General features: G+C 46.8%; 1 protein-coding gene across 6 annotated transcripts in view; it reads right to left on the bottom strand.

Annotated features, from left to right (window-relative positions):
* Positions 1–22,641, bottom strand: part of LOC144154952 (uncharacterized) — a 69,949-nt gene extending 47,308 nt beyond the window's left edge. The window contains exons 1-5 of one of the 6 annotated variants that reach the window (XM_077686097.1): positions 22,446–22,641; positions 15,230–16,196; positions 11,549–11,807; positions 7,768–8,022; positions 1,467–1,685 (exon numbers count right to left, since the gene is read on the bottom strand). In XM_077686097.1, the coding sequence (XP_077542223.1) occupies positions 1,467–1,685; positions 7,768–8,022; positions 11,549–11,807; positions 15,230–16,196; positions 22,446–22,464 (1,719 nt within the window). In that variant the 5' untranslated portion in view covers positions 22,465–22,641. The other 5 variants (XM_077686098.1, XM_077686100.1, XM_077686101.1 and 2 more) reach the window with 5 other exon arrangements.
* Positions 22,642–23,111: the final 470 nt, after the last annotated feature.

Raw genomic sequence — 23,111 nt, 5'->3', positions numbered from 1 at the left:
GGCAGATGGGCTAATAGGCAACTCGCTTTGCAAAAAATTCAACAGATACCGCAATAAGTGTTGCCATATCGCGACGGAAAGCTGACGAAACGTTCTACTAAAACTCGCGTCGTGGTGCCGACATAACGGACGGCACAAATCTAGCGTTGCACGCTGTTACAAGTTAAAATAACAGATGGCTCCACACTGTTTTGCGAAGTGCATCGAAACGACTAAAACCCGACTATCCATAACGAGAATGCAAATCAAAAGAGCACCCCTGTTGTTCACGCTGCGGTTGCGCTGTCCGTTAGACGTTTTGTAGGTAAAGTAAAAGGCCGTGCAGCACATTCACATTGCTTAACCACCATCTCACGTCCCATGCGACATCAAGATTGATGCACAGAGAGTGGCAGGTAACAAGTGTAGGCAGGCAAGTTGTTTTGTCGTATGCACCGAGTGCATGACCAGTGGCTCCTGTGGCTGCGAAGGTTCGCTCGGTAGGTTTTAGTTTTCCTGCTAGACCACACCGCTGTCTCACTTGTTTCTGGCAACTGTTTACGTCACGCAAAACGTCATGAAATGTCGGGAGGAATGAAATGCGTTTTTTAATAGCTAATTTCTCGGCAATTAAAGCATCTTTCACCACCAAATAAATGCTGAAAGGGCTGCTGTGCAGTTGAACTCTCGTCTGAGCCCAACTTGCCATTTGCCTTCAGTGTCCCTTTAAGTGGCCCTCTTCTTAGAAGACACCTCCTCATCTTTGTGGTGCCCAGGCTTTTGGTTTTGTACCAGCAGCAGCCAGAAAATTTGTCAGGCATATTACTGCGCGGCTGACAATGCCATGGTTGCCCAAATGTGTGCCGTCCAAATGATGACGCGCAAGTACTATCCACATATCATAGAGCGTCCGCCGCAGCTGTTTAATTGCATGCAATACCTCTGAATGATATGAGGTACGAATGTTTAAACAGCAGCATAACTGCCAAGTATCGCGAAACCGAATATGGAAGATCTCAAGACCTAGAAAAGGGGAGAAAACGCACTCTGAAACACATTCCTCACCAGGTCTTGTTTTTCCGTAAAATACGCCTCGCCTCATGCAAAAAATTTGCCCCTATCCAAGTACATATGCCCGAATGCACACTCGTTGCCATCATGATCCCCTAATAGGGAGATGACAGCCAACGATGAGAATACGATGAATACGAGGATACGATTAGCAATGAGAATACCATCACAATGCCACTCTGAACGATTTCAGGAAACATTTTTGCAACCACATTTTGTACGTAATAATTTCCACAGCTACACCTCCCTAATAATGAGACTTGGCAGTTATGCAGGCTGCTCAGCGACTGCACTTTAATGCAGCATCTGCACGCCATCCTGCATCCTGTTCCCTGGAGTGGCGCTTCCTCCCATGCAGGACAATCACGTCCCATAGCATCCGCCAACACAGGGCAGGCATCCAGTCGGCCGCCTACCTCCGGAGTGAAGACGACACGAGGAATAGCAGGGGCAATAGGAGCGAGCCTTGGAGGATGAGGCGCAATCGGTCTGTGGTGGGTGGATCGGCCAGCACTTGTGTGCTTGCTCCGCCTGCCTCGAGTCGGGTAGGGCGTCTTCCTCACAGACGGAGCAGTCGATATCACTAAGACGTGTCTCATGGCAGAGTTCCCCATGGGCGGAATGTTCCCTGGACCCTGTAGCGCAACCGCTCCCTGGTCAGCGCTGTCCCATAACTGTGCACCGTTAGTAGTACTCAAAGCTCCACAGAGGGAGAGAAAAAACTACCAAGCAGGTGCTTATTGCTTGCCTCCCTATCTTGTACCCTAAAGCAAAACTATGCATGTGCAAGGTGAAGAGTGCGGTGCAAACAAAAAAGTATCACCTGTGCACCTGGCAGGATGCTGTTGCATGCTTTAGTAGCTGCCAAGCAGGGGCAAAAAGGACAGCAAACAAATAGCAAGGAGCACACTTCAATACTGTTGCACACCACAGCCATGCCCTGTAAAGAACCGCCAGGGGTACCTGGCACTGGCAATCTTTGACAGCACGGCTGTAGCCGCCTCTCTCCCTGCCGTGGAAAAGAGAACCAGGGATTGAATAGCTCAGTGCCTAAGCTTACAAAACACCACAGACTGCCGCTGCTCAAATGATGATGGTGGCAAAGATGAAGTGAACTGGCACGCTCTCTGTGTTCCCTGTAAAAAGACAGCTCCTGTGTGAGGACACAGAGGGAGCCCATTCCCTACTTTCTCTGGCAAGTTACACACGGCCACGGTCCAAAGTAAACTGCGTACAAGAACAATGGCCAAACTGCTCCGCTGCACCATACAGCAGTGGTGGGGGGAACTCACACATGCCAGGCCCAGGCACTACTGCTGTCTTGGCTGCACTGAACACGTTTGCCTGTCTGCGAACAGTGCTAGTGGCTCCACTAGTGGCGCTAGCACTCCCCCCTTCCCCCAAAACTCTGCTGGCGTGTCTGCTCCCAGACTGTGTGGCTAATGCAGAGCCACTGTTACCGAGCCTGAATACGGCTTCTGATGTCACGCACGTTTGCGAAAACCTGCCTCACCAATGGCCCTGTGCCACTGTGCTGTCGAGCGTACCCAACTGGATTGCCAAGGGCCATTTGAGAAGCACGGAATGCGTAATGCATACACTTTTACGTACAGCATGACTGCAAACACAGAATAGCAATTTTAAAGCGAAGCTTTGCTGTTCTCACTAATGGCATCTGTAATGCAAAAACGGGTGAAGTGAAAGAAAAAAACGCTTCCAGTGGCCGGAATTGAACCTGAGTCCCTCGCATTATGAAGCCGGCGTCTATCCGATTTCTCCATTTCGGCATGGTTGAAGCGGTTTGGATTTGGAGAGGGGTGCATGGATGTGCAAAATTAAACAGAAAAATCCTGCACTGCACCCTGTAAAGAGGACAATAGGTAGTTTTAGCATATCGTTACCGTGTTTGCATTACCGTTTACCGTGTTACCGGAAGCATGAGTTTCCTTTTACCGCTGAAAACGGTAGGGCACGTTTTAGCACGCTGTTCGCGGTTTGCGTATTCCGGCCGCCGAGGCGCAGGTAGCGACATCTGATGAATTAGTCTCAAAGCAAATCACTCATAATTTTCTTGCTCATATCTATTTGCATTCGTTTAAAGTAACTTGAACATTTCACTTTTGATGTAAAGCATTCACACTAACTGTAGTTGTTTTGAGAATAGTGTAGCCATCCCCTGTAGAGCTTTAAAAAGAAAACGAGTTGGTGGCGCCATCTACTGAGGAGAGTTAGAATCAAGGTGAAATAGAATTTGCCCCCGCGCTAATTATTTAGGCAAGAAATGAGTAAAATATGTCGTAGCAATTACTCAATAACCTACACTACCTTGCCTAGCACAAGTTTGGGGGCCTAAAAGGACTTAGCGAGCTCAGAAACCTATCTTGACTATTTGAAGCGGGCAAGGCTTAGAACCAGTAAGGACGGCCATTTTGCTCACCCATCTGAGAAAAATGGTCGATTGTTGCTTTCCTGAGCATTATTTAGCAAGAAACACGTAATAAACAGCATCAAGTAAGAATACATTATTCGGCCGTACCAAGCATAAAGCGCCGACCGCACTGCATTTGCTGTAATCAATACGCGAAGGTAAACTTCGTCTGCTCGAGAAGCTCGCTGGCGACGGTAAAGCCTGTGCCGGTAAGTTACCGTTCACGGTAACCCTCGCGCATGCGCAGTCGACTCCCGCAAACCCGGTAAACGATAACGCAAACGCGGTAACGATACGCTAAAACTCTGTAATGATCCATTACGAGAAAGCTTTGTATTCAACCATCGTCGTCGTTAGACGGAGGGGTGCCTGATTTTTTTTTAACATTATGGATTCCCAACTAGCCTGAACATGACAGCCCCCTCTTTTAAGTCAAAGGAAGTCCACTGTAGAAAGTAGAAGGTTTCATTAAAGGAATAAAGCTTTCAGATGAAATTTTTGTTCCTTAAAATGAAAGCAATGAATTCTATCTGTCAGAGATGCTTTTAAACAGACAAGAAAAAATAAAACTGAAAAAGCACCCAACAGCAAGAAGTGCTTCAGTGCTCTGCACTTTTGAACGGCTCAAATGCATGTTGGAGAAAGTCTTCCTCAGGACAGCACCTGACATTAACTACCCAAACAATGCAGGCAGTCCAAAACAAAATGTGAGTGCGGTCATTATGCAATTAAATCCAGTAGCAAATGGTCTGGTTCCGAGATGTTAACTCTGATTCCACTTTCTACATGATCTTCTTTTCCAGACACGTTATTACAGCTCTGTGGCGAGATCATTTTCGGGCTACAGCATAACATTTATGTGGGACTGAAAATAGTTCACATGGGTGAAAAAACAAGTTCGGAGGCGTCATCACTTGTCTCAATTTGCAAGCTGCAAAGCCAGTCTCTGAACAGAGCTTGAATAATCTTGTCAGTGAAATGTGAATTCGTTTTGGGCTTGCTTTAAGAAGAACAAACACGTTTTACCTCACCAAAAAATGCAAAAATAACCCAATATTTCCCTGACTATTTCCAAAAACGCTGAATTCTCTGCGAATTCGTGGTTTCACAGTTGACAGACATCCTGCAAAATTGGGACGAGAACTTGCAACAGAAGCTATCTCAAAACCTGTGGCAATGTAGAACTTGCTACAGTCACAGTAAAGATGGAAAGCCAATACACAGCACCATTACCACCACCACCACCACCTCGAACATCATCAGAGTAGAATTGACAATATTGTTATGCTCCACCTTATAACAGAATGAGCATGCTACTGATTCGTTAGCCTTTGTCCCTACTAAGTTAATCCTAAGCTACAGTGGGCTTTCAGTTTGTCAGCAGTACTGTAAGCGCTATAGTGAAAACAACAAGGGCTTTCATATTTTGTGTCACCTCTTTCTCAATTCAAAAGGCTCTCTCAGATGCACGGTCCTATCCCCAACAACCAGCACAGGATAAATTGCTGAAACAAAATAACAATAATGCAGACAAAAAGCACATATACAGACAAAAACTGGGACAAGCTGTTCTTGGTTTATGTGGCCAAGGAGGAATTAATTAGTAGAAATTAGCTTCATTTAGTTTCCAAATTATTACGCGTTGAAGTTGCACCTGGGCTGTAGTGGAGGGCTCCGGAATAATTTTGACCACTGGGGAATCTTTAATGTGCACCGAAATCTCGAAGTACGGACGTTTTTGCTTTTCGCCTCTATCTGAAAAGCGGCTACTGCGGTCGGGAACAAACCCGCATCCTTGGGCTCAGCAGCACACCTTAGCCACTGAGCCACTGCAACAGGTCTTAATTTAGTTTCCCTAGATGCTTCATCATTATTACTATAGAGGCCCACAGATGAAAACATTCAACTTCGGGGAAATTGGGTAGGCTGGAGCATCTTGGACCACAGGAAAACAACAGTGCTGATGTGGTACAGAGAACAGACTGTAAGTACCCATAGCAGTAACAACTGATGCTTTATTTGTAAAATGACTGCCTACACAGAACAAACAAGAGAATGGCCAATGGTGGGCAACATACCCTTCACTCATGTTATCTTTTTGCTATTAAACTATGTGATACTGTCCAAACGTTAACGTGTAGCCACAATGGACAGTTGGCTACACGTGCACTTTGTTGCCATTGATTTGTTGGCCAGTTTGGCCAAGCATCTTTTTAGGTGTGGTCCTAGACACGAGCCAGTCCTTGTGCGGCCCTCTTGGTTGACTCCGCTGCAAGGAGTGCCAAGCTCGCTGGGTGTTGTGAAAACCAATTGCAACCTTGCCTTGCTGACGCTGTTCCAGAGGGTGTGCATCTCTCAAAGCAAGCATAGAATTAAAGATATGGCAATGTGATGATAAAGTGGGCCCTTCACTCGCTTTCCCTTCTTCACTTGCCACACCAAGAATTCTGAAGCACAGCAGAAAAAAGCTGCTTGGCTGGTCCACCTCTTCCGGTTATTGTTAGTCCCTTAGGCGTGGTGCTGCTAAAGCTTGTCTGGGTGCCCCTCTTTAAGGACCTCAAAATCAAAGTGCAAAGCACGTTCAATGCAAAGGAAAAACTTAAATGAGAAACGCGGGCTACTCACATCAGCCACTTTGTGTACTAAAGAAAAGGCTGTTCTTTCGAGGGCTCTTTAGGCAACCATCTTTCAGCCCACTGTCCCAAATGTTGCTTAGTTTGAACAGTGAGGTCGCGGGTTCGATTCCCGGCCGCGACGGCTGCTTTTCTGATGGAGGCGAAAAGAAAAACGCCCGTGTGTACAAGATTTCGGCGCACGTTAAAGATCCCCAGGTGGTCAGAATTAATCCTGAGCCCTCCACTATGGCGCGCCTCATCGCCTGCGTTGCGTCGGCGCGTTAAACCCTACAATCAATCAGTTTGAGCAGTGTAGTTGAACAGTAAAAAGAAAACATGAGCAAAGGGTACCATAAAGATTAGTGAAGCATAACAACGGTTCACTACACCGTTAAGCATGTTGGCGCTCTGCCACTATCTCAAAATTACAAACGAATGGCCCATTTTTCTTACTGACAAAACCCCTCTCTCCTCTTTACTGTTCTCACGCCTATTTTATATAGTACAGTGTAGGCCATTTAACAACGTAACCGCTTATAGTGTGGGACCGATATAACGTGGGTTTTTGTGGCCACCACCGGTTTGCCTCTCATAGAACTCAATACATAACCATACCGCTTAAAACGCGGTTGCCCAAAGCACAATAGTAGTGCGGTTTTTTGGCGGGTCCGGTGTTCAACCGGTGCAGCTGGAGCACCGTTTCATGGTCGCAAGAAAAAATAAATGCAATCAGCCATCTGACACAGTGCCCGCTCCCCACTCTTCTCTAACTTAGAAGCAGGAAACAAATAGGCACCCTTTAGTTCATGTGTTTCGTTTGCAATCAAGTGATAACCACAACTGCTGCACTTTGGAAAATAGTGAGCCACCCTCCCCTCCCGCATGTCTGCGATGAGTTGTTTTTATTAGAACATAGTGCAGATAAGCAACCGCGCTTTCCCTTTACGAACATCTGGAGATAACAAGCGGCGATGCCAAACGTTTCTACTACCTTGTACATTGCGCTGATACCAACTGCTTCAGCATCGCAAGAGCAAGATGGAGTGAAAAAAAAAATCCGGCTTGTGTTCTTATCACATTGTCCTTATGGCATAAACCCGGCTCTCTACTGCCCTGCAGCATCAGTTCTTCTAGACACAACCACAGACGTGCTCCCAAAAAACAAACACTAAAGAAGTTAAAGTCGCACTCGCGGTTCGTAAGACCACGCAGTAGCGTCTCATGAAGAAAAAACAGATGAAATGAAGACCGTGTCCCTGTTTTTAAGTGGCGTTCATTTGAGCAAGAACCAACAAAGAATGATTGAAAGACAGGCTGCGATATCGTTGGATTCGTGCATGTATAGTGCGGTATCGTTCATAATGTGGATTTTCGCGACTACCGCAACATACGTTATAAGCGGTCTTCGCTGTATTTTCATATTACGTAACGTGACCATATTTGAAATATAAAACAAACATTGGTTGGTAGACATCACTGTGCGTACATTTCTTCTTTGTCCTGTGTCAGCACCGTCCTTTCTTTAGTTCCATACAATTCCTTTTTTTCGTCCCCCCCCCCCCCCCCCCCCCCCTTGATAGCTTGCTCTTCCCTCCTCCCTAAATAGCACTACACACAAGGATCCCCAGCACACCCTGCGCTACTACAAAGCACTCCCGAGTGGGGCCAGCTTACCGACGGCTTGAGCAGCACATTCATCTTGCCCGGCACGGGCACAATGGTGGTGGTGGGGGCTGCCGGCCGCACCGGGGTGGCCCCACTGGCCGAGCTGGTGGCCGCCAGTGTCACGCGGCTGGCCGCCACTGGCAGCCCCGTGGTCACGGTCGAGGTCATGGGGGCAGGTGCAATGCGCTGCGGGGACTTGCCCACATTGATGGGAATCATGGCCACCTTGCCCCCCAGCTTCATGGGGGACACCACGTACATGCCCTGGGACAACACCATAGGAAGGGGGGGGTGTCACCATTACAGCATGCAGCCAGGGTGTCAAACCCAAACTGAACCGGCACTGTTATTTCCCCCCAACCCCTACAACACTTTTAGCACACTAAACCCACACTGAAGCTAAAAAGACATATATATCCCCCACTGCTTTTTAACTAAAAGTTCAGGCTGCTCATACACGTTTATATACGAAGATAATCTAAACTAAATACGCTCACTGCATTCCTCTTTCATGATATCTTATTAGTATCAAATGTACCAGAAATTAGCGTTAGAAATCATCTAATTAAGCTACATATTAATCGTATTGTCATGCGCTATTCAGCAGTTAATTTTGTGAATCAAATAACCCTTTAAATGCCAAATGTTTTTGCCAAATGTGACCCCCCCAGGTTCGATTTTTTTTTATTGCTGATTTATATTCTTCAGACGCATCTATTTCGAGAAAAAATTGTAATTTTTTTTACGGTGACCATAAAGTGACAAAAAAATCATTTGTGTTGTTACATACACGTGGTTTATTCATGAGTAACACAAAAAAAATTCCAAGAAAGTTTTGCGCTTCTCCCCACAAGAATGGGGAGAAGCACAAGAAGCGCATCAGTTTCGCGGGCGCAAGAAGCGGGAAGTGCCCGGAAAACAAAACCGAAACTAGCCGCTGCGTGCCCGCACGTGACCGGATGCGCAAGCGATAGCCGGTGCAGAAAGAAAGAAAAGAGGAGCCATCGGTGCAATAAAGGAATTTCACGTATTTCCGCACTGTGGCAGCACGTGCCAAGCGAGAGAAATTATGGAAAAAGGCACACTTTTCAAGCATACAAGCAATGATGTACATGTATGTCATTGACCATTTCGAAGGTGTTTGCAGGGGACATACATGTACGTCATTGACCCTGAAAAGGTTAACCAGAAAACACAAGTCTTAGAACAGATCCCTATACTATACTCGCACTAAGAGCCAAAGCCTGGGCCATGCAAGAGCAGGCGGGTATCAGAGCACCAGTAAAACAGGGAGGAGGAACCATGACCACTGCCTGACGAGTGCAGTTAAGAAACCTTCACTTGCCCTAAATGTTTCGTCGCACCTGCCACAGCATTCCTCTTGCCAAAATCTTACGATGCCAAACAGCTTTGAGTGTCTGCACAGCAAACTGCCATGCTTTTACACTCACATTGGTCATTGCCCATGCACAGGGTAGCAGGCAGCAAGCTTTCTTCAGCATGTACACAGACTGCTTGGCAAAGTTGTGACGAGCTTCCCCATTTCTCGCACAAATGAGGCAACGCTTATGGAAAGTTCAGAGAAACTATTTTCTGGCATGTCACATGTCTGAAACTTCCACACATGGTAGCGGTGTAAAAAAAAATCAAAAACTTAAAAAAAAAACTTACAATTTCTTTTGTTCTCATTTTTTATTTTTGCATCAGTGCACCACATTCCAACTACCCTGTACACACTAATAAACAAATGGTAAAATAAAACGCAGTAAAAAAGCCCTCAGAAGGCCTAAACTGAAACAATATGGCCTTTCTGTATTCAGTCACTATGGTATGAATAATTTTTTTAACAGCAGTCACAATGAACCAGCTAACTGGTCAATTATTTGCAACCGAATGATTGGCACAATCAATACTTGAGAAACAACTGCTTTGCACTAATTTCTACATACTTTTCATGGGCACCAATTATGAACACACACATCGCAAGTTGAGAGTCGCAATGTGTAAATTCTGTCCTCATTTTGGGAAAGCAAATAGAAAAAGTCATTGCGAAGAACAATGCTTGCAAAGATGCATTTCTAATTTTTTTTTTTTTTCCCCGGTTTTGTCACTTGTCAAATAGAGCCACAGAACTACCGGGTGCACAAGGTATTTGAGAACACTTTCACTTATCGTCATAAACACCAGCAGCCTCATCATATATATCTAGGCGCACGGCTTCTTGTTCGTCTACCCCTTATCATTCATACTGTGCAGTTTGTTCAAAGATGGAAGCTACGAGTTGAAGCACGAAATAAAACGCCATGTAGTCCTTGTCGCAATGGCCGCGCACCCCAGCGACTTGGGAATGGCCACCTTTCTGAAAGTAGCGAAGTCTTTCGTTTACAAGGTATGGACAGAACTGATGTGTTTTGGCGGTCACGTGGCATCCGCGGTGAAAAGGAAAAAGCACAGTCAGCGGTCAGACATCGCCACAACCCCTTAATTTCCCCAGTGATGGTGTTATCCGTTGACCGCAATGAAGGTGACGTCATGCCGCCACACTTTCTTAGCAGGACTCCGGGTTAACGCTGCCGGTTACATGGATGTGCTTGCCCCCATTGTAAAGCCATGGACAGAGAGTGCTTCTAAAGGAAGACCATTGGCCTTTCAGCAAGATTCACCTCCTGTCCGCACTGCCTGCATCACCCAATAGTGGCATAGCTGACAACTCCTGCGACCCCGTCACTCCGAACTTGTGGCCTCCTAGTTCTCCAGATCCGCTCGACTATTATGTCTGGGGCGTCATTGAGGGAGAGGCCACCGAAGGCCCACATAATACAAAAGACTCGTTGAAGGCCGCCATTTTTCACTAAATGGCCAACATCTCTAAGTAGCACCTGATCCGTGCATGCAGCCATTTGTGAAACCGAATCGAATCACTTATTGCGACCAATGGCGGATTAATTTAGGAGAAGTACTTTGCACAGTTGGTTGAAAATATGTCTGATTTTGCTGGAGATATTCTGTTGTGCCTGACGCAAGCGTTCTGTTCTCAAATACCTCGCACACCCGGTATACTTTGTTCTAAATCTCATGAGCTGAAATTAAAACATCCCAAAAAAACTACATGGGGGGCAGGAATGGGCTAGCGACGTAACATTTCATCATTTTGATGGTTCCCGTGCTTGTAAAGCTCGGGAAACAATGGCTGTGAAGAACACTGGTGACCATAAAAAATCTATTCACAGCACAACGTGTAGAACGAGCAAGCAAACCGAGAACTGATGTGGGCTATATCATTGTCTTTTTTTTTTGTTGTAGGTCTTTACCCTTGCTACTGTGTGCTAAAAAAGCTGCTTCGTAGGTGCACATAAACACTGGTCTTTCGTCAAATAAAGTTATCATAAAATGTACCATTATGAACAAGGCTGAAACATTTGCACCGGCAACTCTGACGTACGTCACCCTCCCTGTGTACTTCAGCTGCTGCAGCGAAGCATCACAGGCAGATTTTCATCCCCAAATCAAACACCCATGAAAACTCGGATTAGTTTTGTTCAAGTAAACAGACAAAGGCTACAACACGGATGTCACTCTTCATCTACGTGACATCAAGCTTGCATTAACCATAACAGCGGCTTCTACATGCACGCTCGCTTCGCTGAAACGGCAAATATTTGATTTTGTTTCCCGAGGCTCGTCTCTTATCACGAAGTCTCATTTTCAAAAACAAAAGAAAATCATACTCTTTCTTGTCCCATTATGTCCGGGAGTCTGCAAAGGCAGTCACAAGGGCATGCCGACCCACCTTGGGCCCCGAGACGGAAGTGGTGCCCGGTGCAGCCACCCGCACCAGCTGCGTGCCTGGTGCCCGGACGGGGGTCGCCCGGTTGGGGCTCGAGAGAACCAGGGTGGGCTGGGCGGTCTGGCCCCCACTACCAGACACGGCACCCACTAGCTGGAAGGTGGTGCCGCCCACCAGCTGCCCCGCCGGCTGCAGGATCACCTTGGTCAGGCCGCCCGCAGTGGAGGTGGCCACCGAGGTGGGCACGCCCATCTGCAGCTGCCTGCGCAGCAGATTGGCCCCCACGCCCTCCTTCAGCAATGAAGAGCAACTGGGGGGACAGAGGTGGACGCACACGCAAGGGAAAATGTCCAATACTAACTAGCCGAAAAAAAGCAGCAACTTCCACTTGGTGGATACACCGGGTGTTTCACCTAATTTTAGCCATACTTTAAAAATATGTCGATGATGCACTCTGAGACAACGGAACCAAATGCATGTTGCTCACTTTTGTATGTAGTTTCTCATGCTATTTTTTGTATTTTGCTTAATTATATAATTAGCCAATTTTAATCAGCCAACTTTTGAACTACCGAAGCTAGACAAAAATCCCAATTAGAAAGTTGCGGAGCAGCTTTCAAAATGTCCGAATAAACCGTTTCTGTCTTTTTATCCATTAAGTATTAGTGTTTTTCAACTTATTGAAGATGCCCGCGAAATACAAAAAAAAAAAAAAAAAAAAAAACACCACGTGATGTGCCGGCTTGTGCGTCTTGATTGCAGTGCTCCCAAACGTTCCGCGCACAAAGCGCGCTGCCGCTTAAAAGGCGACAGGGCAGCAACGTAGGCATTGGCTGTGCCATTTATGCCAGCGATGTGCTTCTCTCCCGACAAATAGTCAATAGCGATAAGCAGACGCAGCGGTTATTGTTTGTCCTGCCGGAATCAACAGGTTCGTCATCTGCCCTGTCACTTTTTAGGTGGCAGCGCGCCTATGGCAGTTTGTGCGCGGAACGTTTGGGAGCACTGCAATCAAGACGCGCAAGCCGGCACATCACATGGTGTTTTTTTGTATTTCACGGGCATCTTCAATAAGCTGAAAAACACTAATACTTGATGGATAGAAAGACAGAAACGGTTTATTCGGACGTTTTGAAAGCTGCTCCGCAACTTTCTAATTGGGATTTTTGTCTAGCTTCGGTAGTTCAAAAGTTGGCTGATTAAAATTGGCTAATTATATAATTAAGCAAAATACAAAAAATAGCATGAGAAACTACATACAAAAGTGAGCAACATGCATTTGGTTCCGTTGTCTCAGAGTGCATCATCGACATATTTTTAAAGTATGGCTAAAATTAGGTGAAACACCCGGTATATCCACCAAGTGATAGTTGCTGCTTTTTACACTACAGTGCAAGGCAAAACTGCACGAGGCGCATGGTCAGCCTGCTGCACACGGCTGGCCGTGCAGCTTCCAATTGGTGCAATGCCTTTTCTGTCCACATCCATGATCCCGAATGAAATCCCAAGAAAAGGTCCCCAAGCAGATTTCCTGTGAACAAATTCTGTTCGCAAATGAAACATAGGGGGTTGGCAGGCCAACAACTGATGCTTGACAACCTGTGTAATAAAGGGGCACAAGAGGTTGCAATGGCTCGTTACTAAAAAATTAGCAGAACTAAAAAAAACAAACACCACATTGCCTCAGTCCCTGCTAAGTCAACAAACAATTTTGGCCACTAACATCCAGCACATGTAGTCAAAAATTAAAAAGCGAGCTGAGCTCAGTGCATCTCTCTCCTGTTTTGACAATTTCTTGCCTCTATGCACAAAAACAAAAGATATACAAAGAAAAATACGCAGAATAAATTTGAGCAACAAAGCTTGATAAGTACATGCTGACGTGATACACATTGCTGGCTCACCTTAATAACTTGCTTTCCTGCATACAAAACTAACATAACGTTAAAGGCAGAAGCATATGTACCAACTGTGGATACCGTTTGGTTTAGATGTTCTGCTACTACATGCAAGGTGATGGGTTTGATTCCTGGAAACAAAGGCTGTACTTCTGGTTGGCAGAAAATACAAAAACACCTCTGCATACGAGCATTCAGCTTGTGCAAAATAGTCCAGGTGGTCAAAAGTAATGCTCAAGCCTCAGCTATAGCTGATCTCTAAGCCTAAGTATAGCTCTGGAACGTAGAACCACACATCTGAGTTTTAGAAGCTCCAACGCCACTGCTGGCGTAACTACCACCACAGTTCACATATCATAAACCATGCCAAATATCCCTAAACCCATTAAAACCCAATGCGACATACATGAAATACACCATATGTAAAGTGACTGAACAAAAGATGTACAGCACTCCTGCCCCTGAAGGCCCTCAAGATGAGACGGTTTAACAACGCCAGTTTTGGCTCTGCTTTCCCCCCCCCTGCTGATGAATGACGAGACACTGTACACGCTACACGCCACACAAATGTGGAAGGTAGATGATCTACACACACTGGGAAAAATCAACCAGGTTGTTTTGCAGCAGCTTAACAATCATTAATGGCCACATCTCTCGGATGTGACGATAAAGTTGCACTATTACGTGTTTTCTGCCGCCCAGGCACCATTGCCAATACGTAATCCCTAGCCCAGCTAAAACGACATGCTGCTACACGTTAACAGTACTCCTTGTTTTACGAATTAAATAGCTCTCACGGGCTTTTCACTGCCTCAGCAGCAAAAAGTCCATGCCAACCATTTTTCAAAGCCCCAAGATGCTGAAATTGTAACAAAAAAAGGTGGGCACCGTGAAACGAATGCTACAAAGGGCCTGCGTAATTCTGAAAAAAAAGAATGGTGAAAAATCCCACCCGCAGTATTCACACAAACGGCTGCTGCCCTGCTTCCATAATATGAAGTGCACTGCATAAAGGCACTGGCAGCATCATCTTGCACTTACTTTGCTCAAGAAACCATTTAAAATGTATATAGCAAATTAAAAATTACGTGCCTTTGTACCGGTATAAGCAACATGGCTGTGCACTGCTGGAAGTCTTACACGGATTTTTGGAGAAAAAGAAATGGCAGCTTTTGTGGGGGACGTGTTAGCTCCTCACTGGAACAAGGACACTGAGCCCAATCCTACTCCTCATGACTGACAGGGTGCTTCATCCTGTCTTCCCTACAATCAGTTAGATCACAACCCCACCTCTTATTTGCTATGCGCAGGCAGTTGTAAAAATGTTTAATAAGTAGCCCAACCATGCCTCCAGTGCTAAAGGAAGTTGGCAGGGCTTTGCATCCTGCTTTCCATAACACAAAATGGAATGATTCCCTTTGGCGTGAGGGACAGCAGCCTTTCGTCAGCAGCATAGAGATGCACATACCACATCCTTTGCGTGTGGCTAGGTAATGATTAACCTGTACAAAAGACACAAGCACAGAGGCAGATTGGCAGACACATTTCGATCGGACCACGCCAAATAAACAATGCAACTTTCTTCCCCCAACCAGCGCTGGGTCAAGGAATTCACCATTTCATGCCATATGATGCGGTTACAACTGAAGCCCATTAATTCTGAAGCGAAGATGCAGCAGGTCCGACTGCCCTCGGGGCTCACAAAGGGTTTCGTCACACCGGTGATTCTGCTGGAACGGGACGCCCAACGCTACGAGAGGTCTGCCACTCCCCTGCAGCCTCCTACCTGCGCACTGTGATGCCCGGTGGGTGGATGACCCGGATGTCGGCCTTCTTCGGGGAGGCCCCTGGCGACGGCTTCTGCACCACCAGCAGCTGGGGCGCCTGTGTGGAGAGCCCCTTCTGCGGGCTCGCTAGCTCGGCCCGAATCACGATGGGGCTGCCGGGGCCCCGCGGCGGCACGCCCCCAGCCTTGCGCACGTTCAGTTCATCCTGCAGCTTGCGCAGGCTCTCCAGGTCCCGGTTGTTGAAGCGCACAAAGCGCCGGTCCCCTGGGGAGCCCGTTGCTGACGTTGCCACAGATGCCGACGGGGACGCAACGGGCGGCAAGTCAGTCGAGATCACCGTCTCCACCGCGGCAGGCTCACTGTCAACAACAGCTGCGAGCGCATCCGAAGTGTCTGGAATGGCCACGTTATCACCGCCGCTGGGCAGAGGCCCCACGGTGACATCCTCTCCGAGCACGGTAGTGACGGCTTCAGACAGGGCGACATCGCCGGGTGAGGAGCCGGCAACACAGTTGGAAGTGCTCACGACAACGGTTTCGACACTGTCCGGAACATCGAGGCTGACTTCACAAAGGTCACTAGCCAAGGCATCCGTAGCAGTCGTGTCAGGTGCGGTCATGGTTTCAGTTCCCGGGACGTCAATCACGGAAGTGTCCACTATGGACATGTCTGTCATCGGCACGTCGTCATCAGCCATGGACAAATCTGTCGCGGGCACGTCAGTCATGGGAACATCAGTCACGAGCGCGTCAGCCACCGGTGCATCGGTTCTGCACACATCAGTCGCAAGCAGATCAGACGTGCGCACGTCGATCGTGGGCACAACCGTCATGGCTGCATCAGCCATGGTTATGTCGACAGGCACGCTGTCAAGGCTGGACACAGCGGTCACTTCCTTTTCCTCGTCTACAGCTGCAGGCATCTCGCTAGCATTAGCAGGCAGCCCACACTGCTGTACCTTTGCCACTGAAAGAAACAAGAGTAAACATTAGCTGGGCACACACTTCTTTAAAAAAGCTAAATTTAGACACGCCAATGCTAAAGCGAGTGTACCATTTTGTTCACCTGCGTTCACCTGGAGTTGCTGCTTTTGAGGGACATTCAGATTCAAGGCTAAGTCACAATAGGTGTCTGCTCACCATCACTGTGACAAAACACTCAACCCCTGTTCTGGTAATGATACAGAAACCACGACAAATCACACGTAGAATAATACAATGCAATCATCTGTGCAAATGTCTCCCAACTTCGCCCTGCACCCGGTAGACTTTCGGTACAGAAAACACAATTGGCAAAATCAATCTGCTACCCTAAATACAAGCAGCATGGAAGCACGTCAGCATGCAAATGCTACATTTTTTTCAGCTTTCACTCCAAGTCCTGAATACGCTTGCTTGGAATCTCTCAGTGTGCGAGTATATGACATTTTTGTTCTTTGCACTTAAATTAGCACAAGGGCCTACGTCCTATTAAGGTTGATTTTGAATTGAACGGATATTTTGGCCACAATGGTGAGGCTTTGCAGAAGTGCCGCACATGATAAAAAAACAATTACAATTTTTCGTACACAATAAATTTGCGAGGGGGTTGCTCACAGACCCAGAGCTAAGCAGCATCAAGGACATTAAAGGCCAACTGCACTCAAATTTCACCCTTGCTAAATGCCTTCGAAATGTGTAGTAGGTACTATGAGAACTACTTCGACGTGACCGGTAGCTCTGTGCAATGCGTGGTTATTCAGTTTCAGGCACTCAAAAGAACGCCCTTGCAGACGACAAAGCACCTGCCGGCGTGTCGCGCAAACAGCCATTTAGCGGAAGTGACATGCCAGCCGTCGAGGCCGATCGGCCTGCCTCGCAACGGGAGAATCCAGGAAACTCGTATTTCGCGCCCGTGGCCTCCGCGATTTGCTGCCGGCGGCGCGCCGCCGGTAGCCGATCGCGGAGGCCACATTCGCGCCGGTACGCCTGGCTTTCATGGCTCCGAAGAGGCTTTGTTAACCGTACGGTTCTCTCCTTTTCGAGTGTCATCGCGGCATCATGCCTACGCGGTGTTCTGCTAGCTGGCGTGCTTGCGGGACAAGCGCTCGCTTTTCCGCGCGCTTCCCACACCCCCGCTCGCGCGCGCTCACACCCTCCTCCTGGCTGGCCGAGCCGGCCGCGTCGGCCGGTCCGCAGAGCTCGCGCCGTCAGGCCAGGCCGTCTGGCCGCTTGCGCCGACGGCTGATACGTCACTTCTGCCTGCCCGTAATGGCCGCGTTTTGCCCAGTTTCGTTTTCAAAATCGTCGATTTTTGCTGGTCGCTTGCGGCGTAATTACGCACATTTTAGGCGTCATACTTCGTACATCGCGGTCTTTTTAGTCAAACAATGTAGGAACAGTGATTTCGTGCGGTCGAAATTTTGAGTGCAGTTGGCCTTTGACATTAAGCACATGACGGGCACAATATAGGGCTTCTCAAAGCGAAGTGGCAAATTTATGTTACAAAAATATATTACAAAAATCAAGAACATTAACTTATGTAGGCAAGAGCAAACTTGTTAATGATCAAAAAACAATAACAAGTTATAGCATTGAGCTTCTCCCCCCAATGTCTGTATGCTATTGTTAACTAGAGGAACCATATATAATAATACCAATACTGTGAACGACTTTGCACGAGAGCTTAAAACTAAATCCACAGTTCCTGAGTATTTAGCAGATGCTAAATTTAGCGAAATAGGAGAAACAAAAAATATCCTAGAAAGCTCTCATTTTTGCACTGTTTCACCTAGTTTCCCGATATTTCGTTGTGAGCTTTCTTGAGGGCTTAAGTGGGCTATGAAAAACTGCGCAATCTAGTAATATGCACCCATGTGCACAAGAAGGGATGAGGAACCGCTTTTGGGGGAAGACGTGAGCTACCATGCCAGTACTGAACCCTACACACCCATCATGAAAGACGCAATACAAAGTTGGAGGAAGGATATATGACAGTGAGAATCAAATGCCCACTTTACAAGGGTGCTTTTCTACAACTCAGCCTGCCTTTATAGGAAACTTGATGTGGTTTCAACTAAGCACAGTAATCACATCGAGAGCTCTAAATGAAAGTTCTTTGTTTACAGATCTTGAAGTGGAAAGTACCATCCAATATTTTTTTGTTCTAATTGTTTCAAGGGATTTGATATTTAGCTGAAATTTTTTGCGACACCCACTTTGCAGGAATCGAAAGTGACTTCCAGATACCGTAGAGTCCGGTCACTTGCAGTATTACTATTATCACCATTACATTTTCAAGCGCATGGTAAGAAAATTTTTTTTTTAAATGAATGGATTTCCAGATGACAAAGTTCTTGCCGATTGTACAGCAGCTTAGCGACAAGTTACATGACCTGTACTATTATGAAATGATTAAGCTCACTTGAGAACCTAATGCTGCAGCAAATGATAGCAGGCACCGAACTGCCCCGTTTCTTACCCTCGGGTTGCACAGAGATCCCAACTACTAACTTACACTGCCCCATATTTCAAGGTCAGCACAATTAATGTTCTGCAACAGAGCAAATATTCTGCAACCTGGACAAAGAGACTTTCAGGAGCTGGCTATAAATAGCTTGCAAGGATGTCACTGTGGCTTCCTCCATGTTGGTGCACTGCGTACACAGTGGAAGCCTGTGAACTTATTTACCGCTCTTATCTCAAGCAGAGCTGAGAAAGCTCAGAAGCACTGCACCAGGAAGGGCGCTGGCGACATCATGTGTAAGATACAAATATTTCACTTGTACATGAAATAAAATTATTGTGCCTAAAACCAGCAGAGGTATCTCGTTTTTAAGTGTAGCCTGCTTTTCGAGGGTACCCAGTGAAGTACTAGTTCACCGTGGGAACAGCACAGAGCAGCAAGTCCACAACTCCACCAAATTTTCACGAAATTGTCACAACACAACCATGTGGAAATAACACGCTAGGTTCCCTATAGCATTCCACGTAACCTTCGCATTAATTTTGAATGCAAAAGCGTTAACGCATAAAATCTAAAATCCCTTGTTCCCAGCACACAAAATCGCCAACAGCCCAAAGCATAAAAATCCGGGTCATTGCGTCGAAAAGTTGAGTTTAAAACATGTACAGAGGCCTGCACGCTAATTACGAAAGTACCAATTAGAGAAGTAGCAAAGTACGCGCCCACTAAATGTCCTCTTTTTACCTGCCGATGCAAACACGGGTATTTGTTGAGTCATAGTAACTGAGAGAAGAAAATGACATGAAATGTAAAGGATGATAATATCGAGCGGACACATTGAGCAATTAAACACGCTTTCACAATCGCTGCACCATAAGGAGTGCTTAAATGTCCCCATGACTTTTTAAACGTTACTTTCATGAGCTTCAATACTGGACGCATCACACTGCCCTTCTTTTCAACAAGTCTGCCTAATGATGCATTTAAACACAGGAAACAAACTAGCAGCAACGGCATTTTTTCTATTTGTTTTGTTACATTTTTTTTCAACACAGGGGCATTCGGATTTTGAAATACTGGGCATCCTCGATTTACCAGTCCCGGACGGTCCGCGGGCAGTACGAGGACTGCGTTCGGACCAGAAGCCCCATAGGAATACATGGGAAAATCGAGTGCCGGATCGCGTCACAGGCAGTCCGCGGACGATCTGGGACTGATAATCGAGGAGGCCCACTATTTTCATGTATCTCAGTATGCAACAGCTGGTGAAATATTCATATTCACGTCAAAGGAGAAAAAGGCAGCTTGTTCAATAAAACAACAAAAGCCTTCTGTTCAGAGTAACAGTGCATGCAGCAACCCAAGAAAGTTTCTTGCTTCAAAATAAATCTGACCAGCTCGGCTTCATGCATAGCCAATTTGTACTCGACATGAATAACTAACACCCTCCGCGGTGGCTCAGTGGCTAAGGCATTGTGTTGCTGAGCCCAAGGACAAGGGTTCGATTCCCGGCCACAGCTTTTCTGAAGGAGGCAAAAAGCGAAAACGCCTGTGTGTTCAAAATTTCGGCGCACGTTAAAGATTCCCAGGTGGTAAGAATTAATCCGGAGCCCTCCACTACGGTGCGCCTCATCGCCTGTGTAGCATCGGCGCGTTAAACCGCATAATCAATCAATCAATCATGAATAACTGACAATACTGCTAGAGCAACTCGATGAATTTTACAAACTCTTCAAAGGTACCACTGTCGCTGCACTGTTATGCAGATTGAACAATCGAAACTTTGAACTTCACAGCGTTTGCCTCAACATTATCCCACTGCGGCTATGGCACACCTCTTGGTCCTCGTGAAGCTCCGGCAAGTAAAATTCCAATCCGTGAAAGTTCAGTCTGGAGAAATCGTGGAGCTGTTACTTTTCTGGCAGCACTCGACAGCCCCAAAACATACACGATAGCCCTGAACTTCCAGAAGTTTCCATGACACAAAGTGGAAACAAATATACTATAACTAATACCTGCTGCACAACGAAAAAGTACTCTTAGAATCAAGCAGACTTCCAAAATGGGCATATTGGTGCTGAAATCACAGCCCGCGCACAAGGTAGCGTCACAAAAGTAACTTAAACGCATGTTAGCAAGCCCCTAGTCCCGCGCTAAATCGCAGGATTGGCGTCCAGTCCAACAACAAACGACCCCCCCCCCACACTACTAAGATCATACCACTCAACCACACTCGGTCGAGTTTGAAATCTACCGCGACAGAGGCACCTGCACGGTCGAATCCTGTCGGTCCGCTCACCTGTGTCCCCCTGGAATTCGCACGGCTTCCACCAAGCACCCGCTCACACGGATGAAATGAAACATTACAGCACTCAAGCACGAATCAACCTGAAGTTCAGATTAAAGTTAGAAACGCGCGAAACCGCACGCCTCAAAACGCACTACGGTGTCCGCATTGCACGCTGCCTGGGCATGGGAATTAAGGATGCCGCATCAGATCATTCGCTCATTTATGCAAAAAGTTGCGCCATTTAATCATTACACAAAGCATACGCTGAACACGGAAGCGAGCGAACTACATAGTACTAAGAGATTCAGTGCACATACATATACCAACAATGGGCTGCCGAGGCAGCGCCAGGCAATAGATTACCCACTTGGACACCCAATAGGTGCTACCAAGCGGGTAATCGAAATCGCCAAAGGAATTCGCGCGTGCGACGGAATGCGTGATAGCGACATAAAGTAGAAAAAACAGGAAGTTAGCCAAATGATCTACCTCTAACCAAGCTTCCTAGTTCGCGGCGCTGAACCGAAGCACAAGTTGGTCGAAAACGCGAGACGAGATGCCGCACGGTGCACTAAACGTGAACACAAGCTCAGGAAAACAAAATAAAAGGCCCCGATTGTTGGCTCGTTGACCACACGCGCGCGTGTAAAACACGCGCTGCTGAGTAAAAAAGAACATCACAGGAAGTGTAGCATGCATATCTACTTGCTACCTTCGCCCCCGTTTGCCGCTGCGAACGGCACGCGCCACGGCCGCGAAAAATATCGCCAGCGTCACCGCAACAACAATGAAGTGTTTAACTTTCTATTTCATTACCAGCGCGGCTTACCAACACGGAACACCAAGTTCATAGAGCACTACAAAAATGCAGCATGCGCCGATTTCAGCAGCAAACGCCTAGGCCTAAAACGCGACGCCAGCAATGACCTCGGCCTAGCCTTGCCCGATTTCGCAAAAAAAATGGGGCAAAGCGGTGGTCAAGGGGTTACCAAAACCGACAACACATAACAAACGGTCACAGCAGTCAATCTAACCTGGTAAACAATTGAGCGCGAAGCGATTTCACACACTAGCTACAAATACGCAACGCCGCGGCAGACTGCCACGAAGACGCAAATCGCTAGTTATTCTTGAATGACGCGCCATTTGCAGGCTTTGAAGACAGGGAAATTTGAAACTCCGAAACGTGCCTCATTATATTATCTGCAACCACTCATATAAATTTTTGTGACGCAAATACGAAACATGAAATGCGTCACCAGTACATGCGTGGTACAAAGCAGTAGCATTTCTTGAAGCAAAATGCTCGCGTCTATTTCAGCGCGAAGGGCAGCCCACCTTAACTTCGTGCTGTTTGGCTCGCTATAAGTAAAAAGTTTGCTAATATCATGGATCGAATTTAATCAGCAAATATGTTACCTTAGGTTCGGCTGCTTCCATATACACCAAACACACTTGGTCATGCAGTGATTGCGATTTACCTGATTTTTGAGAAAGCATCCCGCTAGCTTCAAAATCACGCGCCCTCCATTACCATCCCAGAATCCACTTCGCGCCTGCTGCTGCCTGCTACACCCCCTCGAGCTCTGCTAAATACATGTAAGGCAAAATAGGCGGGGCAGGCGGCGTCTTCGAAGCACGCACACTCCAAACTTCAATTTTTCAGGCTTATTGGGCTTTAGCGCTAGAAGTTCCGCTGTGAATATAACACGCCAAATATTTTCGAGAGGTTGTCACAGAGTTAAAACGTAACATCACTTAGCGTAACACGTTTTATTTCCGGGTGAACGAAACAAGAAAATACAAGCAATAAAAAATTACATTACTTGATTTATGCATCACATGCACAAACTCTGAATACAGGATTAAATTCCTGAGCTAATTGTTAAACAAACAGTTCAAGTGCTTTATTCTCGCCATAGTCTATGATTCTCGCTGCCTTTGCGTCTACCAATGCTACAGTGCCGCCGCTCCCCGCGTGACTCCCACAACGCGACAACGCCGCCAGTAGCGGCGGCGCTGCGGTCAACTAATCTTCCAAGTTCCAAGCGGACGGGGGGAGAGTTCGCGCTTCAGGGAGCAGCGCGCGCGTGCGATGCTGTCGCGCGCTTCAAAATGTCCGTGTATAACAGTTTTTATTCATGTAC

The sequence above is a fragment of the Haemaphysalis longicornis genome, unplaced genomic scaffold (genome assembly GCF_048455015.1).
Source record: "Haemaphysalis longicornis isolate Haplotype H1 unplaced genomic scaffold, Haemaphysalis longicornis Haplotype H1 scaffold_1, whole genome shotgun sequence".
NCBI lineage: Eukaryota > Metazoa > Arthropoda > Arachnida > Ixodida > Ixodidae > Haemaphysalis > Haemaphysalis longicornis.
This window is presented reverse-complemented; position numbering and strand designations above follow the sequence as displayed.